Below are 13,896 nucleotides of genomic sequence, written 5' to 3' on the forward strand. Positions count from 1 at the left end.
GTTCTTCTTCTTCTTCATCTGCTTCTATTTTTTTTCTTTCAGTTGATGATTTAATCACCTTAAGCTGACACACATGACATTTCATGACAGGGGTTAGCAACACAATAAGATTGGAGGTTTTTGACAAAGAATAGAGGTCAGCAACACAATAAGATTGGAGGTTTTTGACAAAGAATAGAGGTGGACAGTGCACTACTAGAAACCAAATCCCCCTAGTAGTTCCCTAAGTGTAGTAAGGGATATATCCAATCTTCTTTTTGCACGCTCAAGTGTATTCAACTAATCTCTCCTATGCTTGCAGCTGGTATGGAGTTTTTGGGCCTGTCGCCGTGTTGGTATGTCAAATGTTTCCATATTGGTATATAGAATGTTTTACATATGTTCTCTACGTGTGGTCACCTATGTTTTTAGTGCTTCTAATCATGAAGAGTTGTAGAAACAAGGAGGAAAAGGACCTTAGAAGAGGATAACTCTTCTTCTTCTTTACATGAAGAAAAGGAAGAACTAAAACTCTCTTCCTCCCATAGAATGCACTTGTGCTTCTTCTTCTTCTTCTTCTATGATTTGATGCTTAAAGAACTTTATGTTGGCATTCATGCATATTACGCAAACCCTATCGTAGGAACAAGGGATAAAGCATGAAGATATAAGATCATAAGGTCAAGGAGACGAGAAACATAAGAGGGGTTAAACATGAAATAAAGATAGACCTCTCTCTCTCTCTCTCTCTCTCTCTCTCTCACTCACACACACACACACACGCACGCGCACGCGCACGTGGTAAGGGCATGCAGGTTTACAACTTCAGCTGCTGCTTGTAGCTTTGCCATCAGCAGGAAAATCACAGTAAATATGGCAAAATTGAAAAAGAGGGACTCTCACAGCAAAGATGGTAAATTTGAAAAGGAGGGACTGTCAAAGCAATATTTGTTAAGCTTGGATGCATTTACTCATAGTCAAAGCTTAGATGCATTTACTGAAGCTTCGATGCATTTACTCAGTCGACACCACCTTCATGACAAGATTCTTTCACAAACAACTCCAACTATTAATTTTCAAAGCCACTCGTGGTGTTTGTCTTGTAATGAATTTCTGAAAGAGTTTTGTCAGACCAACCCCACCCTAGTTGACTACTTCTGTATTCCCATTCCCTAGACAAAAAAACTTGCACAAATTTGGAGATGGACAAGAAATCCATGATCCAGATAAAAAGATGAGAATGCACACACAGCAACAACACTGCTCATGTGCAGCAAATTACACCGCTTCATAGAAGATGCACAAGTCACTTGCCACAGACTAGAACAGCAAAGCAATTTTTCCTAAATTCCAATGCATGCAAGCTACTGTTGCTGCAACACCTGCATTCCGCAAATGTTGCAATAAACTCTCACGTCCACCTTGGAACTTGGTACTCCAGGAAAAATAGAAATACATCCAGAGCTTCTGCTCTTCAAAAATGATATTTGAAGACTAACCATGTAATCAATTATATATGTATTACATGTCACCTTGGAACAAATTCCTGTCTCATCCTCATTGGGCGTACACCCCTTGAGACCCTCTCGGCTCGTTAAGAAAGAAGTGAGGGTTTTCTACGCATTTCCCCTTTATAAGGTCAGTAGGGCATAGAAGGGAAGGGGGGAAAAATGTCTTCTTTTATGCCCCATTGTAAACAGACAATGGCTTTGATTTGTAGCACTTTCACCTACATTTTGATGTCAATAGGAGGGGAACAGAAACAATTCCATTCCTACCAAATGTGAGAATTCTGCCAACCATCAGGTACGGGGGGACTCTTACTCACCTGATAAGCATCTCTTTATGCTTTCATAAGTCATGAACACAATGCCTACACTTGGAACCACCTTCAAATATTCAGGTAGTATGCCTCTGTATACCCCCAACCAGCCTTCTGTTTTTACAATGTGCATTAACGTCCCCAAAATACCTGTTTTGTAAACCAGTGCCCTTCCTGCTGCACCCTCTAATTGCATCCTTCGCCTCACCAAATCGAGAGGAAAGCTCACTGAAAGTACAGATACTTAATCAAATAAAACCTTTACCTACTTTGATTGAACGCAAACTGCGCATGTCCAAAAATAGCCATCATTACTTACCTGTCGAAGAGGCAAGCCCCGCCACGCTACCACAAACCAAACTTGTCCAAGGGCCTGAGTATTCTGACCTGTAACAATAACCACAATAATGGATTATTCTCAGTAAAGAAAAGATCAGGATCCAACACTTCAGCCAAGTACCTTCCGATGGTCCAAAAGGATTTCAAAGTGTCGTACACGCAGAAGTTAATTGCTATGTTTGGCCCAACGCCCTGGAAACGAACATGTAAATCAATCAGAAAGATGCCCTAGCAAAAAAAAATCTCAGTACCCTCTCTCGCAATTATCTTTTCTTTTAAGCATGCAGACTAAAAAAACCAAAAAAATGATTCATTTAAGAGTTCCCCCACATGCACACGCGCAGTCTCTACATCAACAATTCATAAGCTCAAGTAGGTGTGTGGTCCCTTTATGCAGTCTAAGTTACCAGTAGCGTGGCACCCATTCCTTTATACAGACCCTTCAAGCCTTCATCCCGGTGAATCGTTTGAAGGGCATGTCTTATACCCTTGTAATACCTCTCATTCCTCTGCAGCACAGAACAAGCAAGACACCATCATTGACATGAGTTTGCCCACAATTTCTATATAAGAATAAATGTCCGAAACAAATGAAAAGTTTGTTTGCATATCATGAGCCCATTCATGATATTAACAGCGGAAATAAAGATCAACAAGTAGGTAACAGTAAGCCTTTTGACACCCTAAAATTCAACAAAATTCTCCACTGAGGATGATGGCACTTCTTCTAGATGACTGTCAGAGGCAAGCAAGGTGCCCATAACAGGGTGGGCTACAATTATGCCTCTTCACTCCCACTTAGAGATATGTCTCTGGAACAAAGCCTCTTTCTGCTCATCTTCAGACCTTTCTTGTCTAGAGGCAAGGATGCGATCATCTAGCATTACACTTCCCAGTCTGGCTCTTTCCCCAGCCCCCGCAAATGTAAACAGCCTCCAAGAGGGGCCAGCCATTCCCCCGCCCCCCCCCCCCCCCCCCTTCCCTCCCTTCTCCCTCTCTTTTCACACATTAGAAGGTTGCCATCTGTTTCTCATGTAAATATGTTCTTTACTATTGTTGAAAAAGCATCAATTCAATGCACACAAACAAAAAATAACCTACATATTTAGTACCTGTGCGGCTAGCCGTGTACGAACTAGGTCTAGTGGATAAGTTGAAGATGCAGCTGTTATCCCGGCTCCACCTCCAGCTAGTAGTTTTGTGCCCATTCCAACACTCAAGCTTTCTTGCCTGCCTTCCATGCCTGTTATGCCCAGAAGAAACTGGCCAAAATAAGCCATTGTTAGCTTTTCAGCCTATATAATTATCTTATTGAAACTGCTTGAAACTCCTCTAGATTACCATGCCTGCAGCAATGTGATTTTCCAATTTAGAAATTGAATCACTTTATTAGATAGAGGAACTTACCCTCTTGTACTTCTCATATGCGTAGAAACTGATAGCTGAATAAGGAAGCCGATGCACAATGGTGACACCATTTCCCTTCCAAAACGCTTTGATTCCTTCTTCCAATGCTATTCTAGAGGCCTCATGGATGATGCTTGGGCGACCCAAAGCACTAATCTCGGTCTGCATGCCTTGGAGCTGAAATTGAAAGAATATTTTAACGCAGAAAAATGTGAAAGATAGCTTCCAAATAGAAAGGTAAAATCACACATCAAAGTCACTAAAGCATCCACGCACACATTCCACGTTGGCCAACCACACCAGGCTCTTCAAGCACCCACTCTACATGTATAACACCCCATTGCATGCAGGTCAGCATACTAGGTGAGAGTTGAAGGCCCATCAGCTTCCCACAACCACCTTGCTGCACAAGTTGCCCGCATTCATCCGCGCTGTTATATACACTTACATCACTGCTTACCTTAGCACCGATGTATACACACCTGCATCACTGCTTACCTCATGCGTACCTCCTCATCTTAATCTCCCTACACTACATATAAAAAGGCATCTCACTGCTGAAAGAGGAGGGAGATAACTTGCAATAGAGATTCTTATGCATTTATTTCTTATTAAAATATGATTACATTTTCTTGCAGTTGTAATCATTCAAGTGTTTGCTTTGATTACTCTAATTTGTTCCATTACTATCCCAATCTAGGACTTGTGCATTGTGTGGACCTCCCAAACACGTTCGAAACACCCCCCCCCCCCCCCCCCCCCTTCAGCCCTTCACGCATGTGGCCTTTTGTCACTATGCAAGGTGGAGAGGTACGTAAGGTACGGTACGAATTAGGTGCATAAGGTACGCATTCAGGTGCGGGTTGAGATTTTGAGGTACGTTAAATAAGTAAGGTACATAAAAAATATACTATTTAGTGTACATATATATATATATATATATATATACATAAAAATGAATGTTGTGTGTTGATGTGACTTGCGTTTGCTTATAAAACACACAAAACTTTGCATAAGTTGGCTAAAATCGACGACGGCGACTAGCCTAGCATTTTTTTGGCCAAAATGTTTTTAAAAACTACCACGTACGGATCCGTACCGTACGGTACACTAAAATGTACCTTATCATAAGGTATATATGTATGGATGCAACCTTGTCACTGTGTGCGAGCGCCCTCATCTCCCCATCTGCTACTTCATGCCCCCATGCGCTTTCCTACTTCTCCCCCCCCCCCCGGGTTCTAGCCGCCCCTGCCGTTTCCCTTCTGTGCTTGTCTATAGGTGCCGCCCTGCTCAACATCCGCCTCCTGTTGTTTGACTCCGCCCCACTCCCCCCTCCTCCTTTGCGCTCTTCTAGTGTCTCCCTCCTTTAACCCCTCTTTCGCCCCCTCCCCCACCCCTTTGCCTTACCCTATTTGCTGGCTAGCCAACCCTCCCACCCCCCCCTCCCCCCGCCCGTCCCGTTGCTCGGTCATTTTGCCCCCCTTCTTCCTTTTCTCCTTCCCTCTCCTATCCAGCCCCTCGCAAATGAGAGCTTGGATATTTATAGGGAGAAGAGAATTCGTAACCCAATCGGTTATCGGTTTTGCCTTTTCAGCCCACAAAACTTCGTCCAAAAAGTCATCTTTTGTGTCCAAATTGTGCCCAAAAGGTTTTCCATATATGGGTGTATGCACATAAGCAACACAGCCGAAAACACAAAGATGAGATACAGAAGGCTTGTGTCCTGTAAAGCCCTCCTCCGGAGTCATCCCCTCAACCGCTTTTGTGAGAGAGCGGTTAATGAGATAAACTGAGGTAGCCACAACTTCACCCCAGAAAGCCGGAGGGATACCTGCATGATGCAACAAAGCATGAGCCATCTCTTTGACGGTCCGGTTCTTTCGTTCCACAACTCCATTCTGCTCAGGACTGTAAGGAACTGAAGTCTGTCGGTGAATGCCCTTCGAAGCAAGGAAGTCATCAAATGGTACAAACTCTCCACCATTATCAGTCCGGAGGAATGAAACTCTATCCCTAGACTCATTTTCCACCATCGCGATCCAAGTCCTGAAACTGGCAAAAGCATATAACTTGCGAGCCAAAAAACATACCCAGACTTTGCGAGTGAAATCATCCACAAGAAGAAGAAAATATCGAGCCCCGCCAAGAGACTCAACCTCCATAGGTCCTGCAAGACCTGCATGTATAAGCTCTAGTCTTCGGGTTGCTCGATGAGTGGCCTCCTCTGGAAATGCATCTCAATGATCCTTAAAAATCATGCAGGATGAGCAGATGTGTGAGAGACCTGAGCTGAGGTAGTCCACTAACAACCTGCTTAGAATGGAACTTCTGTAAGGCAGCAATGGGTACATGACCAAAGCGAGAATGCCACAAAGAAGTATCTGCCTCAAAAACCAAAGCCAACACGGGTGAGAAAAGTTGATGAATATGGAAATCAGTGTGAGGGATCTGAGAAGAAAAATTGGTGATCTTGTAGAGACCCCCATCATGGACTCCATTGGCAACAACCGAGAGAGTCTTCCTGTCGATTCCTCATCATCAAAGTACACACCAAGTCCCTTCTGAGAAGCTTTGTATACTGAAAACAGATTTTTAGAAATTCATGGTACATGTAAAACATCATGTAAGGTGGCAAAGGAACCCAAAGAAACATTACCAACACCGGTGACAGGAAGCGAAGAGTTGTCGCTAATACGAACTGAAGAAGAGATAGTTTGGTAGTCCTTCAAGATATGGGCCTGATTGGTCATGTAGGTAGAAGCACCACTATCACCAACCCATTCCACTGATTCAGGTGGGACACTGACCTCTTCAAGAGAAGTCATATCGGTGATCACGAGAAATGAATCCTTTGAAGAAGTGGATGAATCTGTGACTGCCATGTATGCAACTTTGGCAGATCCCTCCTCTGAAACTTTGCCTTTATCTTTGGTGTTGTCCTTGTCAGATGCTTTAGAAGCATCCTAGGCTTTATACTTAGCTTTTGCTGCTCAAGAATCATCACGACGAGCAAAGCAGCGAGCCTCAGTATGACCTATCCTAGCACAATAATCACATTCATTGCTTTTGTTCTTGGATTCCTTAGAATCTTGTTTACCCTTGCCTTTGCCTTTGTTTTTGTTGTTGTTGTTGTTGTTCCCTTTTCCGCCTTTGCCTTTGTTGGTGGACTCACCTATTGACACACACCAATGTTTCCTGCAGATTAGGGTTAGGTGCAGGAAGAAGAAGCTCACACAGAAATGAGAGAGAGAGAGAGAGAGAGAGAGAGAGAGAGCTGTATAAACGTCTACTAGAGGCCGAACTCGACCTATGAGACAAATCAATGTACAACTGTCAATGTCTTCTGGATGTCCAAAAAAAAAAAGGACAAAATGAACATGAAATAAACTATGAAAGTACTGAGCTAGTGGGGGGATGTGATGGATGGAGCACTACTGCTAGAGGCAAAATACCAAATGTGTGGTAGCCACAAAATGCAAGTCAACCCTTGCATGTGTGTCACATCCATATAATATAGAAGTACAAAAGTTATATGGATAGAGTGTCCTTTCACACTGGATATCCAAGGGAAAAAACCACATGGGAAAAAGTGCCCTTGGTTAAGCCCTGTTCACATATAGCACTACCACACACTCACACACACCAATGTTTCCTGTAGATTAGGGTTAGATGCAGGAAGAAGAAGCTCACACAGAAATGAGAGAGAGAGAGAGAGAAAGAGAGAGAGAGAGAGAGCCAAAACACCAAATGTGTGGTAGCCACAAAATGCAAGTCAACCCCATATAATATAGAAGTACAAAAGTTATATGGATAGAGTGTCCTTTCACACTTGATATCCAAGGGGAAAAACCACATGGAAAAAAGTGCCCTTGGTTAAGCCCTGTTCACACATAGCACTACCATAAGTGAGCATATGCCTAGAACCATAGAAGGGGACTAAATTGCTGGCTGTTCCACATGTTCTACATGAGGATTTTCTTGTGTAGGGGTTGGCTGATCTAAATCCCCCCTAATTGCAATGGGTAATAACCCATCAAACATGTCATGTATGCCTATATCATGACTTTTATACAAGCTGTACATGGGCTGTACTGAATTTTCAGCAAATACCACATCTCTATTGACAAAAATCCTTCGTGTTGTTGGATTATAAAGACGGTATCCTTTGCTCTCATTGCTGTAGCCCACAAAAATGCATTTCATTGCTTTATCATCTAGCTTTGTTCGGAGTTGTTCTGGAACATGTGCATATGCCAAACACCCAAATGTACGCATATAATCCACTTTTGGCTTTCGGCTATATACCAAGCCTCAAACGGTGTTATGGTTTTCAAAGCTTTTGTTGGACACCTGTTCAACACGTGAGTTGCACACATTATAGCTTCCATCCAAAAATTGTGAGGCAACTTTTGTGCTTTCACCATGCATCTTGCTATCTCCATGAGAGATTTGTTTTTCCTCTCAACTACACCATTCTGCTGTGGTGTATAAGGCACAGTACATTGGTGTTTGATGCCCTTTTGAAGCATATAATCCTTGAATGCATTTGACATGTATTCTCCACACCTGTCTGAGCGGAGTGTTTGGACTTTACATCCACACATATTTTCAACCATTGCTACAAAGTGTCGAAAGCATGTAAACACCTCTGCTTTCGCTTTCAAGGGGTAAACTCAAGTAAACCTGGAGTTGTTATCAATGAATGTGACAAAATAAAGATGCCCCCCCTATGGATGGTGTCCGCATCGGACCACATACATCACTGTGTATCAGCTGTAATTTACTTTCACCTCTTACAGCTCCATCCTTGGGGAATGGTTTTCGATGCATCTTTCCCAAAATACACCCCTCACATACATGTCTTGTTGGAGACTCAAGAGGCGGCATATTATCAACCATATGATGCTTCTGCAAAAGCATCAAACTGAGAAAATTTACATGCCCAAAACGAGCATGCCATAGCTCTGCATCATGCATAGCAAGAGTGTGGGCACCCACTGTATTTGCATCATAAGTACACTTGTCATAATTGTCCAGCTTATACAAGCCTTTGTATCGTGTTCCAGAAGTGACTATTTCATAACCCTTTGATGGGTCTTTTACCAAACACTTCCCAACCATTGGCTGCAACAAGTATGACATTATCAATTCCCTTTACTAGATATGTGGTATGATCTGCACATGATACAGTGCGGCCATTTGAAGCATAAACCAAGTGCTGAAATACATCTTTGCATGAAGTGATGTGGCTCGAAGCACCACTATCAAAATACCATGATACATCCTGTCTGTCAGATGCAATTCAAGATGTATCATTGTCTAAAGTACTTGGTGTGTCACTAGTGCATGCGACCAAAAAAGTGTACTCTTCCTGAATTCCATTAGCCAATTGTTGTGCTTTGTCATCAGAAGAGTCTTGCTACTGCATTTCCTGCATCTTTCTTTTTCTCTTTTGCAATCCGCTTTCTACATTCATTGACGTAGTGTCCAGGCTTATGGCAGTAGTGACATTTGCCCTTCTTTTTAGACTTATTTGCATCCCTTGTCAGACTTTTCACCACCAGAAGAGGGCTGTCTATGTGACCAGCCTTACTACACTATTGTCCCCCAAGATAGGTTTGCTCTTGTTTGCTCTTCCTACAAGAGTAAACCCACCAGCTCTTCAAAAGTGACGGGATCACCACCTCCTCTCATAGAGAGGTTGAGAGAGGTGTGAAAGCCCAAGTAGGAAGGTGGTCAAGAATGAAGAGTGTTGGTGACCAGCTGTCTGTCTAGGATAACCTCATCAATGTTGAGCAATTGTTCATGTAAATCTTTCACTTTGGTGAGATGATCTGACATGGAGTCACCCTCGTCCATAGAAAGAAGATCCAATTCCCTCTTCAAGTAGGCAACTCTTGCCTCGTTGCGTACCTAATACATTGCTTCCAATGTGTCCCATGCAAGCTTCGATGTCTTGCAGGACCGAATGTGTGGAATAATAGTCCTTTTCACTGAAAGGGCTATCAAGGACATGGCTTGTGCATCCCTAGAGTCCCATCTCTTTTGCTCTTGTGTGGGAGCAGGTTCTACCTTAGGAGCTCTTTGAGCACCTCCCCTTTGAGGCGTTGTTGGCTATATGGAAAGTGGGCATGTGTCCTCACCACACACGATGCCCCAAAGCCCTTTGGTTACTAGCAAATTACGGATCATGAAACTCCAGAGGGAGTAGTTTGATCCATCCAACTTGTCCTCCTGGGTGAGCATACCAAATATATCTATAGCATTTTGAGCCATGTCGACAAAATACACCTACAGGCAAACCAAGCACCAATGTGCACTGCCAGGCAACCAAATGTCCTGTGTAAATTTTTTGCCTGCAACCTGAAGTAAGTATAAACCTGCACCAAATTATCAAATTACACACAATGTGTATACATATGTGACAAATCACCACTGTAATCCCCAATTACATGCTCCAATCTGAAAAGCCCCAATTTTTACGCATTGCAATTGCTTCAAGGTGCAGTCAATTGCTCAATTTTCACAGAAGCCCCAAAATTCTACAACTAGAAGAGGCTTAATTTGCTGATTTTCAACTTAATTTGAAAAACCCCCAAATTCCAACCAAAGCAGCATGTTCAATTTTTGGCAATTCTGCAGCAAATACTTTCCATGCAATTCTGCCTCCTGCAATTTTCCATGCAAAGGGGGGATTTTTGCCAAACCCCCAAAATTTGTTGAACCTGCACTATTATGTCTGCATTTTTAAAAAATATATATATTTGTTGAAATAAAAGTACCTGCAACTAAGATGACCAGGTACCACAGTCCACATGGCGGGGCTCAAATGGGCCGAGGACTGTGTGAGGAAGTGCAGGCTACGACGGAACTACATATACAGAGGAGTTGCAGGCTGGCGGCCGTACGGAATTGTACGCTGGACGGAGGCGGGACTGCCGAGATGCTGCATGCCGGACAGAGACAGGACGTCGGCGTGGAGCCGGCACAGTCGGCGGCGCTGCGGGCACAGTCCACAAACGTTAGTCAGAGCCGGTACAATCGGCAACGTTGCAAGCACGGCGGCAAACACAGACGACGGCGCAGCCGCTGGGCGGGACAACGGTGGAGCTCCCCGCACTAGCGCGGCCGAGCAATGAGGCAGAATCGGGCAGTTCTCTCAGCACTAGCGCCACCGGCTTTTGGGGGGGGGGGGGGGGGGGGCGGACTAATGGCCGGACAGACTATTTGTCGGACGGACTGCCGCACTCCCGAACGGATTGCGTGCTGCCGGACTGTCTATTCGACGGTCTGTAGCGACATAAATCCACAAGCGACGAAGAGAAGACAACGGCAGCCCGGATCTGATACCAATTGTTGGTGGACTCACACACTCACACACACCAATGGAGTCACTGACTTGGGGAGGATTGTAGGATGGCATGTGGGTAGGGATGGGAGCAAGACCTAGATGAGATAAACTCAGAGAGGAAAGATTGGAAATAGGAACCACCTGTGGAGCAGTGGGAGCAGGGGATCCAGCCTTCCAGGCTGTGATGGTGCTGGAGAATCAACACGAGAAGGAGCAGCAGTAGAGGAATCTCGTGAAGCCATGTCCTCTGACAAGAAACCTTCTTTGAAGAAAGGGGCTGAAAAAAATCAACAAGTCCTCCTCTCAGACTGTGCACAACAAGAAGAAAGGGAGGGAGGGTGGGAAACTGAAAGGAGAGGAAGAAGATCTCCCCAAGATGTAGTTCCCTGTCCTTAGCACCTAGAAGAGAGCTACAACAATCAGAAAAATCAGCAATCTTTGCTGAAAATTCAGAAATACAACAGTCCCAAGTGTCAGATAAAGAAAACGCAGCACTCTTGAGGAAGCCCCTGCTTCCGAAAGAAAACGCAGCACCTTCTACACTAAAATCTGCAGAAAACGCAGCAAACTATCGAAGCCTCTACTCCAAAACAGAAAACGCAGCTTTCTTCTGCTCACAGGTCAATGTTTTTCTCTGATACCACGAAAGAAAGTGAAGCAAATATAAAACACAGATGTAGGCCCAGGCAAAAGACCTGTAAATGCTGGAAACTGATGTTTATTGCTGAAATCTGAGCACGAGGGAAGCCCATAGATGCTGTACAATGGTAAGAAGAAGGAGCAGCTCTAATGGCCTCATCTGAATGCTGAAAAATGAGATGAATTGAGGGAAAGGGAGCCAGCCCTTATATACTCCCTCAGGATGCTGGTCGGCCAGCAGCAGCGGGCCGATAGCATGGCAGTAGCATAAAATGCCTAAAAATACCAAAAAATGGTAGGAAAAATGCTGAATAATCTCTACTAAGATCATTCTCGCAAGTCTTTGAAAAGATGCAAGGAAGATGATGTTTAAGCAACCCAAAATCCTTCTACAAGAAGATGATGATACTTTTGTACCCATTCTTTCTCGAAGATCAAAAAGAAAAGGAATGCTAAGAAGGATTGCATACTGATACAACCAATGTTGAAATGGCCAATGTGGGAACAAAGAGGATGCAAATTTGCAATGTTTCTATGGTAAAGCCTCTACTTGGATACTATGGAGGTCAAGCTTAAGGACACCACACGCATCTTATGCATCCGTGATCAAAGAAGAAAAGAAAGCTGAAAATGGAAATGTTTGGATTGCCATTGTAAGTACTTCTATGGATGCACTTTCAGCTTATGATATGTTGCCACAAAGAAAGCTTGATCATGAGGATTGCATTGATAAAGTGTTGGATGACACATTGATTGAGGACCATCTACACAAGGAAAAGAGAATGGGAAAAAGTAAATGATTAGGGTCCGGTTCAGGCAGGGTAGAAAACTCCCCTGCGTCCCTCTACACGGTTCACAAACATCCATTCCCATCAACAAACGGTCTGGGTCCAAGTGGTTATTGGAGTAAGGTGGGTCTTGGGTTCCAATCCCATGAGATGCAGCATCCCTTGTCTTTTTGTGACTTTTTCTTAGATGTCCTCTGCTCAATCAAGGGGTTGAGGCCAGAAGTTTTTTTTAACGCCGGACATCTCTAACGTGGTCAGCTCATGAATCGTGTCTTGCCTACTACCATTTTGGGCCGCTCTCGTCTGAAGCATCAAGGAAGAGAAAGGAGAGAAACACTAAAAACCCTCAAAGACAGAGAGAGAGAGTCAAACCTGGAAGAGGATTGTGAGTCGAGCCAAGGGGGCAGTACAGGTTTTGCTGAAAGCGCCTGCGATACCTCCAGCGAGAAGCTGTGAAGCAGAGCCGATCTGCGAATGGCGAGCAAAACCCTTCACATCTTCACCTTCTTCTTTTTCTTCCTCCCCTTCTTCTTCGCCGTTTTTCTTCTCAGACGCAGCAGCAGAAGGGCCCTCATTGACTTGCCCACCCAACACTCCCCTTACTGCCGGCCTCGCGTGTAATCCCCCCTCCGTCGCTGCCTCTGTTTGCATTGCCTCAGCAAATTAGGGTCTTTCCCCAAAAACAGAAATTTTATTCTAGGGTTTCCGCTGCAGACAAAACTTGAGATTTCTGAGGGGAAACAGAGTTTTCAAGGTTTTTCTCTGCAAACTGGGCTTTCTTGGGTTTTCCCCTGCAAACACAGCGATTCAAGGCTCAGAATACTGTGTGAAGATTTCATTGCCAGCCAAAATAAAAAACAAAAAAAAAAGTTCACTGCAGTGATCCAAGCCTCACTGCTGTTCTACACCTGTCAATCCTGCTGCGAGAACGCGATATTAGGGTTTCTCCAAGGGTTTTCTCTGCGGTCTTCGGTCTTCACCTCGTTGAATGACAAGTTCCGATCGAATTGTCCAACCAGAAGAGAGAAATCTTGTACCCTTATTTTTATAATTTAAAACAAGGCACCATAATATGCTCAGAATATAATATATAGGGTCCCAAACGTTTTTTTTGCATTAATTAATTAATCCAAGCATGTTGGAACCTTGGCATTAGCATGTGGTATGTTAAAACGTTAGCATGTCCAACGTTAGCTTCTTCTTTTTTCGGAAGGTGCATTTGTGCGTGCTATGTGTGATGTCGTCCGTCGTGTAGTCCCCATGCATCGGACCTTAGCCTTGTTTTTACCTTGAAGACCACAATTTGCACGATGATGATGATCTGAAATCTCACATGAGTTTTCGACAATTATGGCTTCTTCAAGCACGCCCCTCTCTCTCTCTCTCTCTCTCTCTCTCTCTCTCTCGACTGAGGGGAAATTTTCTTTGGACTGAGGGGAAAAAAATCTATTGTCTCTCTCCATCTCTCATGGAAGTGATGTAGAAGAGAAAAAAAAAATCCCTATTGTCTATCTCCGTCTCTCATGTGGGCGATGCAAAGGAGATTTTGTTTCCCTTATTTTTTCCCC

At 43.9% G+C, this 13,896-nt stretch overlaps 1 protein-coding gene across 3 annotated transcripts; it reads right to left on the reverse strand.

The window, feature by feature from the left end:
* Positions 1-1,184: 1,184 nt before the first annotated feature.
* LOC147619961 (uncharacterized) lies at positions 1,185-13,370 on the reverse strand. 3 transcript variants are annotated; one of them, XM_086825812.1, is made up of 8 exons: positions 13,237-13,370; positions 12,701-13,119; positions 3,548-3,724; positions 3,253-3,402; positions 2,548-2,649; positions 2,262-2,332; positions 2,121-2,188; positions 1,185-2,029 (listed from the first exon to the last, which is right to left on the reverse strand). In XM_086825812.1, the coding sequence occupies exons 2-8, from the start codon at positions 12,977-12,979 to the stop codon at positions 1,800-1,802; spliced, it is 1,077 nt and encodes a 358-aa protein (XP_086681938.1). In that variant the 5' UTR covers positions 12,980-13,119; positions 13,237-13,370; the 3' UTR covers positions 1,185-1,799. The 3 variants fall into 3 exon arrangements, with proteins under 3 accessions (XP_086681938.1, XP_086681939.1, XP_086681937.1); XM_086825813.1 differs by lacking the exons at positions 12,701-13,119; positions 13,237-13,370 and adding exons at positions 5,382-5,490; positions 5,641-6,062; XM_086825811.1 differs by lacking the exons at positions 12,701-13,119; positions 13,237-13,370 and adding exons at positions 5,641-5,717; positions 5,835-6,060.
* Positions 13,371-13,896: the final 526 nt, after the last annotated feature.

Source organism: Cibotium barometz, chromosome 32 (genome assembly GCF_041138505.1).
Source record: "Cibotium barometz isolate CiBa-2024 chromosome 32, ASM4113850v1, whole genome shotgun sequence".
NCBI classification, from domain to species: domain Eukaryota; kingdom Viridiplantae; phylum Streptophyta; class Polypodiopsida; order Cyatheales; family Cibotiaceae; genus Cibotium; species Cibotium barometz.